The 13143-nt window shown below is 51.4% G+C and overlaps 5 protein-coding genes across 5 annotated transcripts; 4 read left to right on the forward strand and 1 right to left on the reverse strand.

The window, feature by feature from the left end:
* Positions 1–621: 621 nt before the first annotated feature.
* ACHE_20195S (putative AT DNA binding protein) lies at positions 622–4731 on the forward strand (the record flags this gene model as incomplete). The annotated part of the gene is made up of 1 exon (XM_043284471.1): positions 622–4731. One exon carries the CDS (start codon positions 622–624, stop codon positions 4729–4731), a length of 4110 nt encoding a protein of 1369 aa, XP_043133259.1.
* A 1002-nt stretch (positions 4732–5733) lies between these two features.
* Positions 5734–6437, forward strand: ACHE_20196S (uncharacterized protein; the record flags this gene model as incomplete). The annotated part of the gene is made up of 2 exons (XM_043284472.1): positions 5734–6132; positions 6228–6437. 2 exons carry the CDS (start codon positions 5734–5736, stop codon positions 6435–6437), a joined length of 609 nt encoding a protein of 202 aa, XP_043133260.1.
* A 366-nt stretch (positions 6438–6803) lies between these two features.
* On the forward strand, positions 6804–9040 carry ACHE_20197S (putative C6 transcription factor; the record flags this gene model as incomplete). The annotated part of the gene is made up of 5 exons (XM_043284473.1): positions 6804–6862; positions 6916–7021; positions 7074–7129; positions 7182–8469; positions 8519–9040. The coding sequence occupies 5 exons, from the start codon at positions 6804–6806 to the stop codon at positions 9038–9040; spliced, it is 2031 nt and encodes a 676-aa protein (XP_043133261.1).
* Positions 9041–9140: 100 nt separating this feature from the next.
* On the reverse strand, positions 9141–10544 carry ACHE_20198A (NAD(P)/FAD-dependent oxidoreductase; the record flags this gene model as incomplete). The annotated part of the gene is made up of 2 exons (XM_043284474.1): positions 9141–9381; positions 9436–10544. The coding sequence occupies 2 exons, from the start codon at positions 10542–10544 to the stop codon at positions 9141–9143; spliced, it is 1350 nt and encodes a 449-aa protein (XP_043133262.1).
* Positions 10545–11434: 890 nt separating this feature from the next.
* ACHE_20199S (MOSC domain-containing protein) lies at positions 11435–12808 on the forward strand (the record flags this gene model as incomplete). Its single annotated transcript, XM_043284476.1, has 1 exon — positions 11435–12808. One exon carries the CDS (start codon positions 11435–11437, stop codon positions 12806–12808), a length of 1374 nt encoding a protein of 457 aa, XP_043133263.1.
* Positions 12809–13143: the final 335 nt, after the last annotated feature.

A 13143-nucleotide genomic window follows, 5' to 3' on the forward strand; every position in this document is an offset into this window, starting at 1 on the left:
CGTGAATGGAGTACCTGAGCAGTTGCAGTTGCTTTACTCAACCGGTTCTTTCCCGTACTGGATATATGGACCACACCAGCGCTGCTGCAATGCCGATGGTTGGTGAATTCCGGGGAGCATGCCATATTAGCGCCTTGTATATAAGGCATTGACACTAATCCGGACGCTAGCCAGATGCGGAAATTGCGGGGGGCGTCGATCTCTTGCTTGGTTGTTCGTTCTTCCTTCCTCTTGAAATAGCACAAGATAATAGTAGCTGCCATAATCAAGAGCCTGTCAACGCAACATATCTTTGAGGCAGTTTATGCAGGCCAAGGGCTGTTCTTGACTGACTTGAGGCGCATAGAACTGCACTCGTCGGTCTCCCGTCTGCCGTACTACGGAATAAGGTTGATCCACCGCTTACCTAACCAACGCGTCCCCTCCTCGACTGCCCGATCGGGAGACGTGTTTTGGTGATTGCGACCGTTGTTGGCGTTTTTGATAGATGGATATGACCTGCTTTGGATGGATTTTGGTGTCTCGACAATGAACGATTTTGGCCTCTTTTTTTGATTAGCGATACCACCCTTTCTATCTGGACGCGACCGCAGTCGCCGATGACCCGCCTTGGATTCCGACATGTCCTCTCGCAGCTCTAGCTCTTCTTCGGACATTCTTGGACCTGCTGGCGACTCCGAATACCTACTTTCCTCTCCGACGAAACCTCCCGGCGGTCGGCAACACTTCATGTCTATGTCTCCGGCCCCCAATTTCAAGTTCCTGCAGACCCCAGGCTCTGTGAAGGGCAAGCGTCAGCGCACGAGTCTCAGCCCGTCGAAAAGTGCGCATTCCATCCGGTTCGACGATGTCTTGCTACCAGCTACTCCTGCGCTTGCGAAATTGGCCGGAGGACAGCCCATGTCCTTGTCTCCGGAAAAAGATCAGGGTGAGAGTGGCAATCCGTGGAGAATTCGAGTGACGCTGGAGGCGACGCAAGATGAAGAAAATGAGGGGAATAACCAAAAAAGCCCTACGCGCAGGGTGTTATATCCCTCGACTACTATGACGACCAAGGTGCCCCTGAAGGATGAGCGCGACCAACCGGAGCCAACCCCCCGACGACGCAGAGGCCGACCGAGGAAGACGGAGATTCAAGCACTACCCGATGCGACACCGACCCAAGCAAGTCCCGGACATACACCAGGTGCCAAGGGCGCCAATGGGCAAAGCAGACCACGAGGGCGACCGCGCAAAGGTACGCCTGTGCCGGTTGAGCGGCATGTGGAAGAGCAACCAACGCCGGCTCTGCCCGAACAATCTAGCCCTTTGAACCTTGAGCAACCAACTCCGGTGCCCGTGCCTGGACGACAGCGATCTAGTCAGCTGAATTTCGGTGAGGAGGAGCAACCGACTCCGGCTTCCGTACCCGATCAACAGCGATACGATCCGTTTAACCTTGAGTCGGAGGACCAGCCAACTCCAGGACCCGAATTTGAGCAACGATCTAGCCCGTTGAATTTTGAGCAACCGACTACGTCGCCCGACTCTAGACGAGAACGACACAGTCCGCTAAACCTGGGAGTGGAAGAGCAACCAAATCCAGATTCTGAACTCCACCAAGAACGATACAGTCCTTTGAATCTCGGCGCAGATGGCGATTCCGAAGACGATGAGCTACCGGATGCCCCGTTGCCCGCCTACGACTTCCAGGAAGAAGACGAGACAATGCGACCTGATCCAACGGATTGGAATCGGAGTTCTCCTCGAGTGACCTTTGCTGAGCCTGCGTACGAGACGCCGGATGTCGGTGCCATAGACCGCGATGACGATGATGGGAAGCTACACTCGACACCGTCTAAGATGCCATCTTCCATTCGCCAAGGATCAATTCAAGAACCACTTAATTCTTCCCCAGCAAACACAGTAAATGCCGGCCGTACACCTCGACCACCACCACGCCTTTATCCTACGCCTACATCTTCATCACTAGTTGATGAAGAGAATCATGAACAAGACAATCTGGACGAAGAGGTACCAAGTAGCGACCCTCATGATACCCAAGGCGAGGCCACGGATCATCCATCGGACGATTATGGTGACCCAGCAGACGAGCATCGTGACCCTACGGACGAACACCGGGAATACGATTCGATCGTAGAGAGCGAAGGGTTCAGCATGGTGTCGTTGGATACTTTGCCATCAGCCAAGCAGCATGGAATCAGCACAAACTCGGACCGCATCAAGGGGCCTCTCAGACCTTTCCTTCAGCGTGAATCAATCGGAAGAGAGAAAACAAAGCGCAAAGCATCCTCTATGGGCAGTGATCATAACGAGAATGCTCACGCGAATGCATCATCGAACCCAGAACCTATCAATGAACCCCCGCGAAAACGCCAATCTCGTTCTCCGCCAAAACGACAATCCCGTTCACCTGCTCATCGACGGAGGCCAGGGCACCCTGCGACACATGACGAGGCTTTTGAACAACGTGCGCCCCCGTCTCCTCCGGCCGAACCCACTGCGCCGACTCCGGCTGACAACCGGCTCAGACCAATCTCCCGGCTGGCCAAAATTGTGCGAGCTGGCATGGTACTTGAAGGTGCCTTCAGGCAAAACCCGGAGGTAGAGGAACGACCAGATAGAAAAATTGCGATTGAGGAACCCAAAAAGCGTCTGGAGAGCGTGTTCAGTGATTTTGACTATGATACCCAACAACAACTACGAGCTGGTCTAGGCCTTGGCCAGGAAATCGCCAAGAAGAAAATACAAGCAGAGATCGAAAGGGAAAGGGCCGAACAAGAAGAAGCTTCTAGAAATGCCGCCGCGCATGATACCTACGACCAAGACCAATATGAAGACGAGAGGCCAGAGGAAGAAGAGGAAGATACCTCAGAAACCCCGCGCCAACAAGGTCAAAGATCGGTCCAGGATACACCAGGGCCAGAAACTGCGATGAGACGGCGAATGGCTGAATGGCAACAAGAGAGAGAGTCCATCAGTCGCGAGATTGACAAAGCCAATTCGAGTCAGGTCATTGTTATTAATAGCGATGATGAGGCGTCGCGGAGTCCTGAGCGTAGTAGGGCCTATCCTGGTTTTGACGTTGGCGGGCCGGACTCGGATTCTGGGTCAGATTTCAACCAAGGGCCAGAATTGGAGCCAGGCTCAGAAGGCAACCTGCCGGAGGATGAAGCAGGTCACCCAGACGAGGAATACGAGGCAAACAAGGTAGGAGAGGAACAGGAAGATGCACAGGTAGAGGAACAAGAAGAATACGAAGGGGAGGAACTATACCCGCAGCAGCCGCATATGCAACAACCGGAAGAGGAGGAAGAGCAATATGCGCGAGAGCAAGAAGACGACGACGGATACTCAGACATTTGGCAGCAAGAAGCACAGGAGCATAGCCAAATATCGCATCAATCTTCCATGCATCAAGGCTCCATGCGTCAATCCTCCATACGTCGCGATGAAGATGATGCTCGCTACAGACAAGAGTCTAGCCCATTGAAGGATGATCGATCAGCTGCCCCAAGCGAATACGGCGCATTTTCCCCGGCTCCTTGGACTCATCAGCGGGAAAAGGTACCCTACCTGGGAGGCCAATCGCGAGTGCGACAATTACGCGAGCAAGAGGTCGACCTGTCGATGTTGCTTGGTGCATCCAACACTCCGAATCATTCTCGCTATTATTACGGGAGAAGCAGCCCGCTGAGCACGGGCAGTGCACGGCCTTCGCAGCGGGCGGCACCCCAGTTTTCCCCGCGATACGGCGAGAATGGGGTACATGGCCAAGAGCAGCCTCTATCGGAATTGGGACTCGTGTCTAGTCCTCTGAAGCACTCGGACGACGATGCGTTCCAGGTTGATCCTACCACCAGAATCGAGCATGAGAGGATGCAACATGATAGGCGGCGGGACCAAGAGGAGGAAGACTTTGAATATTCAGATGCCGCCGTAGCCGAAGAACGGTTTATTGTCGGAAATGTGGAAATGACTCCACAACATCCGCGACCTGCCAATCCCGCAAATCCCGATGTTCAGGGATCGACCTGGTTCCAAAGACTGGCCTCATTGACCCCTGGGTGGCTGAAAGCACCAATCAGCAGGTCTCCTGCGCGACCAAGTCGCGTGAGTGAAGAATATGAGGACTCAGATGATGACCCAGTGAGCGACGATGGCTCCGCGGAGGATGCGAACGCGCATCCCCATGGAGCCGACGGGGCAGACGTGGATGAACAAGATGAAATAGAGCGGACGTTCAGAAGTTCTCGACGATTCACCGAGTGGAGACAGTATGAAGAACCGCAGAGCTCCCCCGAGTCACGCGCCGCCCAACAACCCGACCGCGCATTTTCCGCTCTGGGAGAGGAGAGCCCGGTGCGATCCCGACCGCTGGCGATATCTGGGCATTTCAGCAACGAACACTATATTATCCTCCGACGTCTGTATCGGCTGGCCACTCAGTTCCCAGAACGGTTTACTTACTATCCGGCGCCCGGACGCGACCAGATTATCGGCGACTGGATTTGGACGTCTGACGGACGACATGGCGTGCCCGTTACCGAAGGGCAGTTTGCGGTGATTGACCAGTTTGTACAGGAACTGGCCACCGGCGACCTAGATAGCGGCGGGACGGGCCAGATCGGCTGGACGGAGGCAGACTTACACCGACGACTGATCAGTGTGATTATTGGCGAGAAGATCAGAGCCGAAAGAAAAGCAAAAATAAGCGGAGGCGACATGTGAGCTCTACTTTTGGCCATTGACCGACGTGGCGCCGCCGTTTCGCCGTTTGAGTTGGCCGGATTGGTCCATAATTGCTTTCCTTTTCGATATTTAGCGGCGCGCCGGTCGAAGACTATTGGAAATGGCGCATGCTTGGTGTTTTCATTTATTTTCTTTGGGGGGGGAATATCACATATTCAGGCTTTCTTACAGGTTGGACGACTTTTTGATCTTTCTGTTATCTCTTTTTGTACATGTACAGTTGTTGGCGTGGGATTGGGATGCATTTCTTATTCTTGGCCTCTTTATCTTTTACAGGTTAGCACTGGAGTTATTGCTGTATATATCTTGATTTCTGGTCTTGTCCTATGTCATTGAGCATTACATCGCGACATCGCGACATAGACACATGTCCAACTTTCCGATGGCTTCCAGCCATGCAAATATACCTGCAAATAAGCCAGAACCCTATTATACCTGCCAAGTACATAACATACCTGACAATGCCAGTGATCAAATTGATCGCCACGTTTTCCCGCCCATCGAGCCTGCATAAGTCTCGATTCGTGTTGGACCCGGCGCGACAACCTAATGATTGCCCAACTAGACTACATACTTACTCCATACAATACGGAGCACAGAGTACATGTACATACTAGGAACTAAGACTAAAGAAACTAAGACCCTGTCGGCGGGGATTATCCACGCGCTGCAGGCATTAGCCTGGGAGATCCATAGACCAAGGGAGGGGAGGGGGATCCCCCCCGGAACTAACCACGTATACACACGGAGAATGGAGTACGTACGTACCTACGTATGTACCAGTAGGTAGTAAAAGTAGAAGCGCTGAAACGCCAATGTCCCACGTTTTTCGGTCGCGTTCGTGTAAGACAAAAAGCGAGGCTCGTGATACATGTACTTATATAAACCGGTCCCTATCCATCCACCCCTTCTTCCAAGACCGACCAAGCTTTTACTAGAACCAACCAAGACCAACCAAGAAATTCCAGGCAGTCACCAAAAATGCGCGTCGGAAACAGAGTCAAGCACATCTTCAGCTTCTCGTTCACAAATCGTCGACCGAATCGGTCCATGTGGAAAGAGAAATCCCCCGCCGTTGTCACGGATGATGATACCTCCTCTTATTCGGACGATTCAGACTCCGACGATGCGATTCACATCTCTGAAGACGAAGGCTCGGATCCCTCAGATGTCGACGTCGACGATGATGACGAGTATGCGACGTCGCCGAATAAGCGCGTGCGGATAATCAGCTGGAGGCTGGATAATAATAATAATAAGATGGTGCCGGGACGGTGTCGATGGACACTAGAGCAGGAGAGACGCTTACAGGCTGCGCAGCAGCAGTTGGCGCGATGTCAGAAGGCGTGGAGCTCGGAGCAGGAGGTTTGGTTGAAGCATGTATGTTCCTATCCCTTACTACTACATACTTGGTTACTTTGTACATCATTCTGTATGCTGTATGGAAACGTGTTAACACATACATGAAAATGCAGATCGAAAAGCTGCATGAAGAAAAAGAAGCACACGAGGACTTTGTACATCTCCGCGCGAAACAACAAGAAGATGAACGGGTGCATTTCCGGAAAGCGTTGAAGCGCCGGGAGCAGGAGCAGGGGGATTCAGGTACGGCGAGTGAGGAGGATGAGGGTCTACGGAGGAATCAGAGTTTGAGTCGCTTGAGGCGGTTACGGAGGTTTTCATGATTTTTATGATATTAGAACATAGCATTGCGGATTGCATGTGTATAGTTTAGATTGTCCATATTCTTCTACTTCTATTTCGGCATCACTGAACATCGGTCTCACTAGAAACTAGGGTATACCCCATGGGGCGCACCCAGTAACCATGGAACATGTTTGATACCGGAGGATAGCCGTCTATGGCAGATGTCATGTTTCCGGGAAGTTTTAACCCGTTTGAGAAACATCACCACGCGGGGTTTCTTGGAAAGTACAAGGCTGTTTAGTATGACAGCAGCGTGCATTTTTACCTCAATATCAGCGATAATGATCTTTACCAGTTCGTAGACAATGGCATTTTGGATACTGAGTATTTAGTATTCGACTACGATGCCGCGAGACGGCTCGCGTGGGCGATTGCGATCGTATGAAGCTTGTCTTAATTGTCGGTATGCATTTCTGTCCGCTTGCTTATATTGCATAAGTCTGACAACTGGCATAGGAGAAAGAAAACCAGGTGTCCAGCAGAACGACCAGTCTGTTCGAGTTGTGCTCGTCTCAATCAGACATGTCTCTATACATCTGCTCGGAGAGCATCGCACCAATCGGTAGGACTCTCTTCGAAAGTGGAACGGGAAACGTGTGCTGATCGTTTTGAAGGAGGACCGACTGGCGTCGCTGGAAGAAAAGGTTGATTTTATCATGAAAGGGTCTAAGTAGGTATCTCGCTAGATTCAACTATCCGAATGAGGATCCTGACAACTCAAGACCGTGCGATGAAGACCCATCTCCCGCAAAGTCGTCATCAAACTCACTTCCCAGCGAGTCGAACTATGTCCTCAATAGTCTGCTTACTCCGGAGCTTGGGTTCGAAGGTCCCGAAGACTCAAGTCTGCATATCTCATCTCCCACCGTCGCCAAAACAGTAGACCTTTACTTTCAGTACTGTCATCGACAGCCTATCTGGTGTTTCAACTACGAAGACCTTGAGGAAATGGGTTTTCTGCCAAAAGAGCTTGTCTATAGTATCCTGACGCTGACGTCTCGTTTCTACGCCCACGACCACAACCAGGCTCAGTTTTACAGCAACACGGCAAGGACATTGATTATGCTCCGTGTCGCAAGTGGTACCGTGGACCTGGAGACCATAGAAAGTCTGTGTCTGCTCACATATTCGCTCTTCATGGATGGAAACGTGTCTCTCGGCCAGTTTCACCTGGGGTTTGCGTTCCAGCTATGTCTTACCGCTATGATTGATGTCGAAGCCGCTGCCCCAACTAAGAGTCCTCTAACTCAACGAAAGAAAAGAGTCTTCTGGAGTCTTCTATCGCTAGAAAGATCATATGGCCACCAAAATCGGCTCTTAAGACTCTCCGCCGAGCCATTGTGCCCCTGCTGTGTCCCAGACAAGACAGAAGGCGACGAGACCATGAGTTGCTCCGACCCCGAAATCGACATATGGAGTCTATCCTCTCACTTCGGCTGGGTCTGGAGCAGAGTGCGAACATACGTCTCCGACTGCGCCCAGAACAACCTCAAAGAGCCCTGGCGCCACGACTCAATGTACACAATGATCCTCTCCGATCTAACCTCCGCTGAGAACAAGCTTTCTCAGAACCATCGCTACGACTCTGTCAAATTCTACGAGCGCACAGCATCCGAAGTCCGTCTCAATAAAAGCTACTGGGGTCCCTGGCTGAAACTACAATTCACGTACCATTGCATCCTTACCATGCTCAACCACCCGTTTCTCTACATCGTTGCGTCACAGCATAATCCCAACCTGGCGATTCCAAACGCCTTTTGGAGAAGGTCGAGTGAGTTGGCGCTGCTGCACGCTACTTGGATTGTGAGGATCATTGATATGGTGACGGAGAAGGAGATGAGACTTACGGAGGCTTTTTTTGGACATGCAGCAGCTGTTGCTGCTACGGTGCATCTCTATTATTGTCGGGCTGCGGATCCGAGATTGAAGTTTAAGTCGAAGACAGATCTAGCTAAGTGTCGGAGGTTTCTGGAAGGGTTTGTGGAGTTTTCGCCTGCTTGTCGGGCATTAGTGAGTGCACCCATGCCGATAAGAAAGACATTCATACTGAACATTATAGGACCAAACGTTGGAAAAAATAATACATATGGCATTTGGATCCGAGAACGTCGACTATGACTGGACACCTTCCCGGATTTATCTCAGCGTTAGTCTAATGTGGGATATCCTACGAGCGAACTGCATGCCCGAGTCGCAAGAGCCATCTACAACCGGCCTTCTCCATCCATCCCTCGCACCTACAATTACACGCGAAAGCTCCGCACAAAGCTCATCAACACTAGAAATCATCGTTGCCATGTCTCCAGAAGTCACCGTAAATACCGCAGATGGGGGACAAGCGGCACATATGCCACCAAGGGTGCGAAGCATGACAGCAACAATAACGACTCCGGCACCATCCTCTCCAGACATTGACCTCGGGGGAGAGAGATTGGTCGTGCCGAATGATAATCTTATGCTGAATACGCCGTGGTTGTGGACTGATCCGAGTCAGTTTGGGGATGTGGATGGGTTGAATCGACAGGAGCTGGAGAATAGTATGGACGGGTTGTTTACGTGGTGGGATTTGGGGAATCTATAGACTTGTGGATTGTGCATAGTATTAGGTACAAAAGTCGCATGATCTCGTTCTCATAAAGTACATATTAATAAAAAGGAAGCCAATCCCATCTTCTAAAATTCTAGATCTTACTTTGCCGCGACGAAGTAGCCTTCAGCGCAGTATTAAAAGTATCCCGTTCCTGAGGGCTCAGTTCCCTTCTCTCCGGACCACCACGGCTTCCATCTCCCCGGAAGATATCATCCTGCAACTGATTCTTAAACTCGGTTGGAAACTTCCACTTCTCCAGCAAGTCCTGCGGGAGGCTCTTGTCGAAGCATCCAACGATGTACTTTCCGATGTTTGGCAGGAATTTGAATGCACTGCAGGCATCAGTTAGCCACAAATCAGATAATAAGAGGGAGGGGTATGCTTACTGTCCACTTCCACCAGTCGCAATAAACAGATTCTTGTGGTCCGGGTGATAGTCCATGATGAAATCGCCGGATGGCGTGTCATTGTACCAACACAATCCCACCTTCTCAAAGCCTCGTGGCTCCAAATCCGGGAAGATATCCCTCATACCGGCATGGAGTCGCTTGATACCATCCTCAGGAATGAAGTTGGCCCTAGCAGAGGGCGGGGCGTTCGGAGGCGCGGAGATGTTGTTTTCACCAGACTGCGTATAACCGTAGCCATGGCATGCGACTTTCAGAAATCCGGTGCCATCGTGAGGCGGGAAGCAGAAGAATCCGGTAGACAGGTTAAAGTAGATAGGAAGGTCCTTGAGCTTGACCATTTCCTCCGGGGTAAGACGCATGTAGCCAACGATCTGCGCGGCCGCGAGCATGGTATTCCACGAAGGAATGAGACTCGCTGACCAAGCACCCGTCGCAACGATAAACATGTCAGCCGCGAGACTGTTCCCGCCGCTCGTGCGGACAGCCTTGATAGACCCATCCGACCTCTTCTCGAAATCGGTGACATTCCCATTCGGTCCTGTGATAAACGAAACACCAGCATTAACACACCTCGCCGCGAGCCTCTGCGTCGCCAACCCCGCATCCGCCCACCCAGCACTCGTATTGCAAAACGCATCGAAACCAGGAGACCCCAAATTTCCTGTGAACCCGGGAAACTCCCTCTTCGCCTGCTCCGCCGACGGCACACTATGCCACGGCTCTCCCATCTTCGTCAACACATCCCTCGTCTTGCGACTATACTTCTCCGCCATCTCCTGCACGGGCTGACCTGGGGACTCCTTCTGCGTAACCCACAGACAGGGCGTCTGGTGGAAAGCTTCTTTGAATGTCGGGGTGAGCCAGAGATCGTAGGCTTCCTTGGCCATGCGGGCGTAGACTTCATCGCCGTAGTCGAAGCGGATTACGCGGGAGATGTCGTTGGAGGAGCCGTCGGGGACGGGGGGGAGGGCGCGGTCAAGGACGGTGACATTTTGGTAGCCTTGTTGTTTGAGGGTGAGGGCGCTGCCGAGGCCGAAGATGCCGGCGCCGACGATGACGATTTTTTGATTCTTGTCGCCGGCCATTGTAAAGGAATTATGGGGGATTGACCATTGGGATATGTTACTTTTGGGCGGACAGGCTTTATAGATCTACAACGTGCTCGAATCCTTCCGTCCCTTGAATCTTTACCGACTCTGCCGGGGTACTCCAGTTGAATGTGCAAGAAAGCAGCTAATTGTCAAATCAGAGCATCGGCCCAAGCTAGTAAATTGCCACATTAAAAGCAGACCCGGCTTCTCCAACACCGTTGTCTGGTCCTACCTGTACCTTACCTGGAAAACATTACCTAGAATAGTAATCAATATCTATCATGCATCCGGGCCCATAATATTCAACATCCCGGGTTCCGTGCACATGACTTGTTCGCGCAGCTATTCATGCACAAACTATACATCCAGCAGTAATTTTTGGTAGCAGGGGTGGAAAGCTCTTGGGTCCCGGGTGGCCACCGAACCGTCCAGAACGGCTCAGCCGGGCCGGGTTAGGGCTGTCATCTCCCCGCATCCGCTCACGTGAGCGGTTCCGGTACAGATGTTGAGTGGTTGTGCAGCATTTGTTCTATTTTGGTGAAATTATGTTTTTTTGGGTTTACCGATACGTAGATAGTGTATGGTTTGTATGGTTGTAGTCCGCTGTGGGCTTCCCCGCGTCCGTGTGTTGAGATAACGAGAATCTATAAATCAAGTCACTCTGATACCAAACCCAATGCTCAACCAAGAAAAGAAGGAATTCCTCAATAACCGCTTAGCCCTGACCATCATCAACACTTCAAAGTCAAAATGTCTGAAGTGCCTCCAGATGGAGACACGATTAGTCAGCGAGATAGCGATTCCGAAGGATTTGCCGAGCTGCAACCGGCGCATATTGGAACATCGCACTCTCGTTTCGACGACTCTTTCCAAAAGCTTTGATAATGCTCCTCCAACTTGTACAAAGTCTTCAAGGTCTGAATGCCGCTACGGTTCTCTATTTTGGCATTACCGCCGCACTCCTGCTAAGCCTGGGCTTCGCGGCTATCGTCCAAAATGGAAACACCTCTAAAACACGCAGGTCACTCCGAAACCTGCGCAGATTCGGCCTATCAACCGGTAACAGCAACATGACCGACCAATATAGTCCCAAATATGCCATACCAGAAGACATTCCGACCAATGGCCCAATCCGCATAAAATCAATCTACATCCACCCAGTCAAATCATGCGGGCCCATCGAGCTGAATCGGGCCTTACTTACCAAGACTGGTTTCATGTATGATAGATGTTTTGCGATTGCAGCGGAGACAGACGGTAAATGGCGGTTTATCAGCCAGAGGACTAAGCCGGGTATGGCGCTGATTGAGACGGAATTGTGGCTTCCGCACGAGGGAAGTGATTCGTCTGATGTGCTGGTGAAAGCGGCTGGGTGTGTAGTGTTGAGGTTTCGAGATCCAGATGTCCCAGACTGGACCAAACGGCTGGAAATGTTCTTGCATACGGGGGATTTCTTTGCGACGCCGGAGGTATCTATCGTTGTACCTCTTCAACCTGTGGGCGAGTTGAAACCGAAGACGTTTAATATCCACCGCCGAGACACGAACGGTCTTGACATGGGCCAGATTCCTTCTGTGGCAGTAGCGTTGCCTAAGCTAAAGAGATTTCTGGAAATTCCGGAGAAACAACCCTTCACGCTGCTGAGGTGTACACCCGAATCTCTCCTCCGTACGGATTTAAATCTCGCGCCACTTGACTACATCGGTTCGCCAGCTGTGCATGGCTACACGGACCAGCAACCAGTCAATATCAACAGCTTATCTTCGGTGCACGCTGTATCCACTCTCCTGCCCAAGGAGAACCAACCGCTTAACGCGCTTCGCTTCCGCGCGAACCTCTGGGTCACTGGTGCTCCTGCATACGCAGAAGAATCATGGAAACGCTACCGCATCTTGCCGAAATCTGGCAACACAGAACCACGGGCTGATGTAGCACCGGCATTATCCGTAGTCTGCCGCACATCACGATGCACAATGCCAAATGTCAACCCAGACACGGGCAGGTTTGACGCAGATATGCCGCCCCCAGGAAAGAAAAAGGGTAAACCACAGCCAAGCACGACGCTGGTGGAGTATCGGACTATCGAAACTGGAAATAAAGCGGCGCTGGGGTATTTGGGGATGCATTGTGTACCGGAGGATCGGGACTTTAGGGAAGCTGAGGAGCAGGGAGAGGGGTTGTATGTAGAGGTTGGCGACGAGATTGAGGTGCTTGAAACGGGAGTGCATGTCTTTGGATCGACAGGGAATGATTACTAGAGTTGTGCTACGATACTCTAGATTTGGACCGCGTATACGTTCTAGTTTGAGCCCCTGTACATATGCATGGAATTTTTTGATATCTTCCTAAAATACTAGCGATAGTATTTAACGACCTTTGAAGCGATTATTTGCCAAATTTGGATTCAGAGTCCCTATACCCACTTTGACCCCTCCACCCGCGCTCTAAGGAAATCTTAATCATTCTCGGTAAATGCTCTCCCCTTCAACCAAATCCTGCGGAGCAATCAAATGTTCCCAAAACGGCATAGAATCATGTAGAACCATCGGCAAGGCCCGTTTCTATTGGCCGGTGATGGAACTGTTATCAGATT

This window comes from Aspergillus chevalieri, chromosome 2, assembly GCF_016861735.1.
Source record: "Aspergillus chevalieri M1 DNA, chromosome 2, nearly complete sequence".
Classification (NCBI taxonomy): Eukaryota; Fungi; Ascomycota; class Eurotiomycetes; order Eurotiales; family Aspergillaceae; genus Aspergillus; species Aspergillus chevalieri.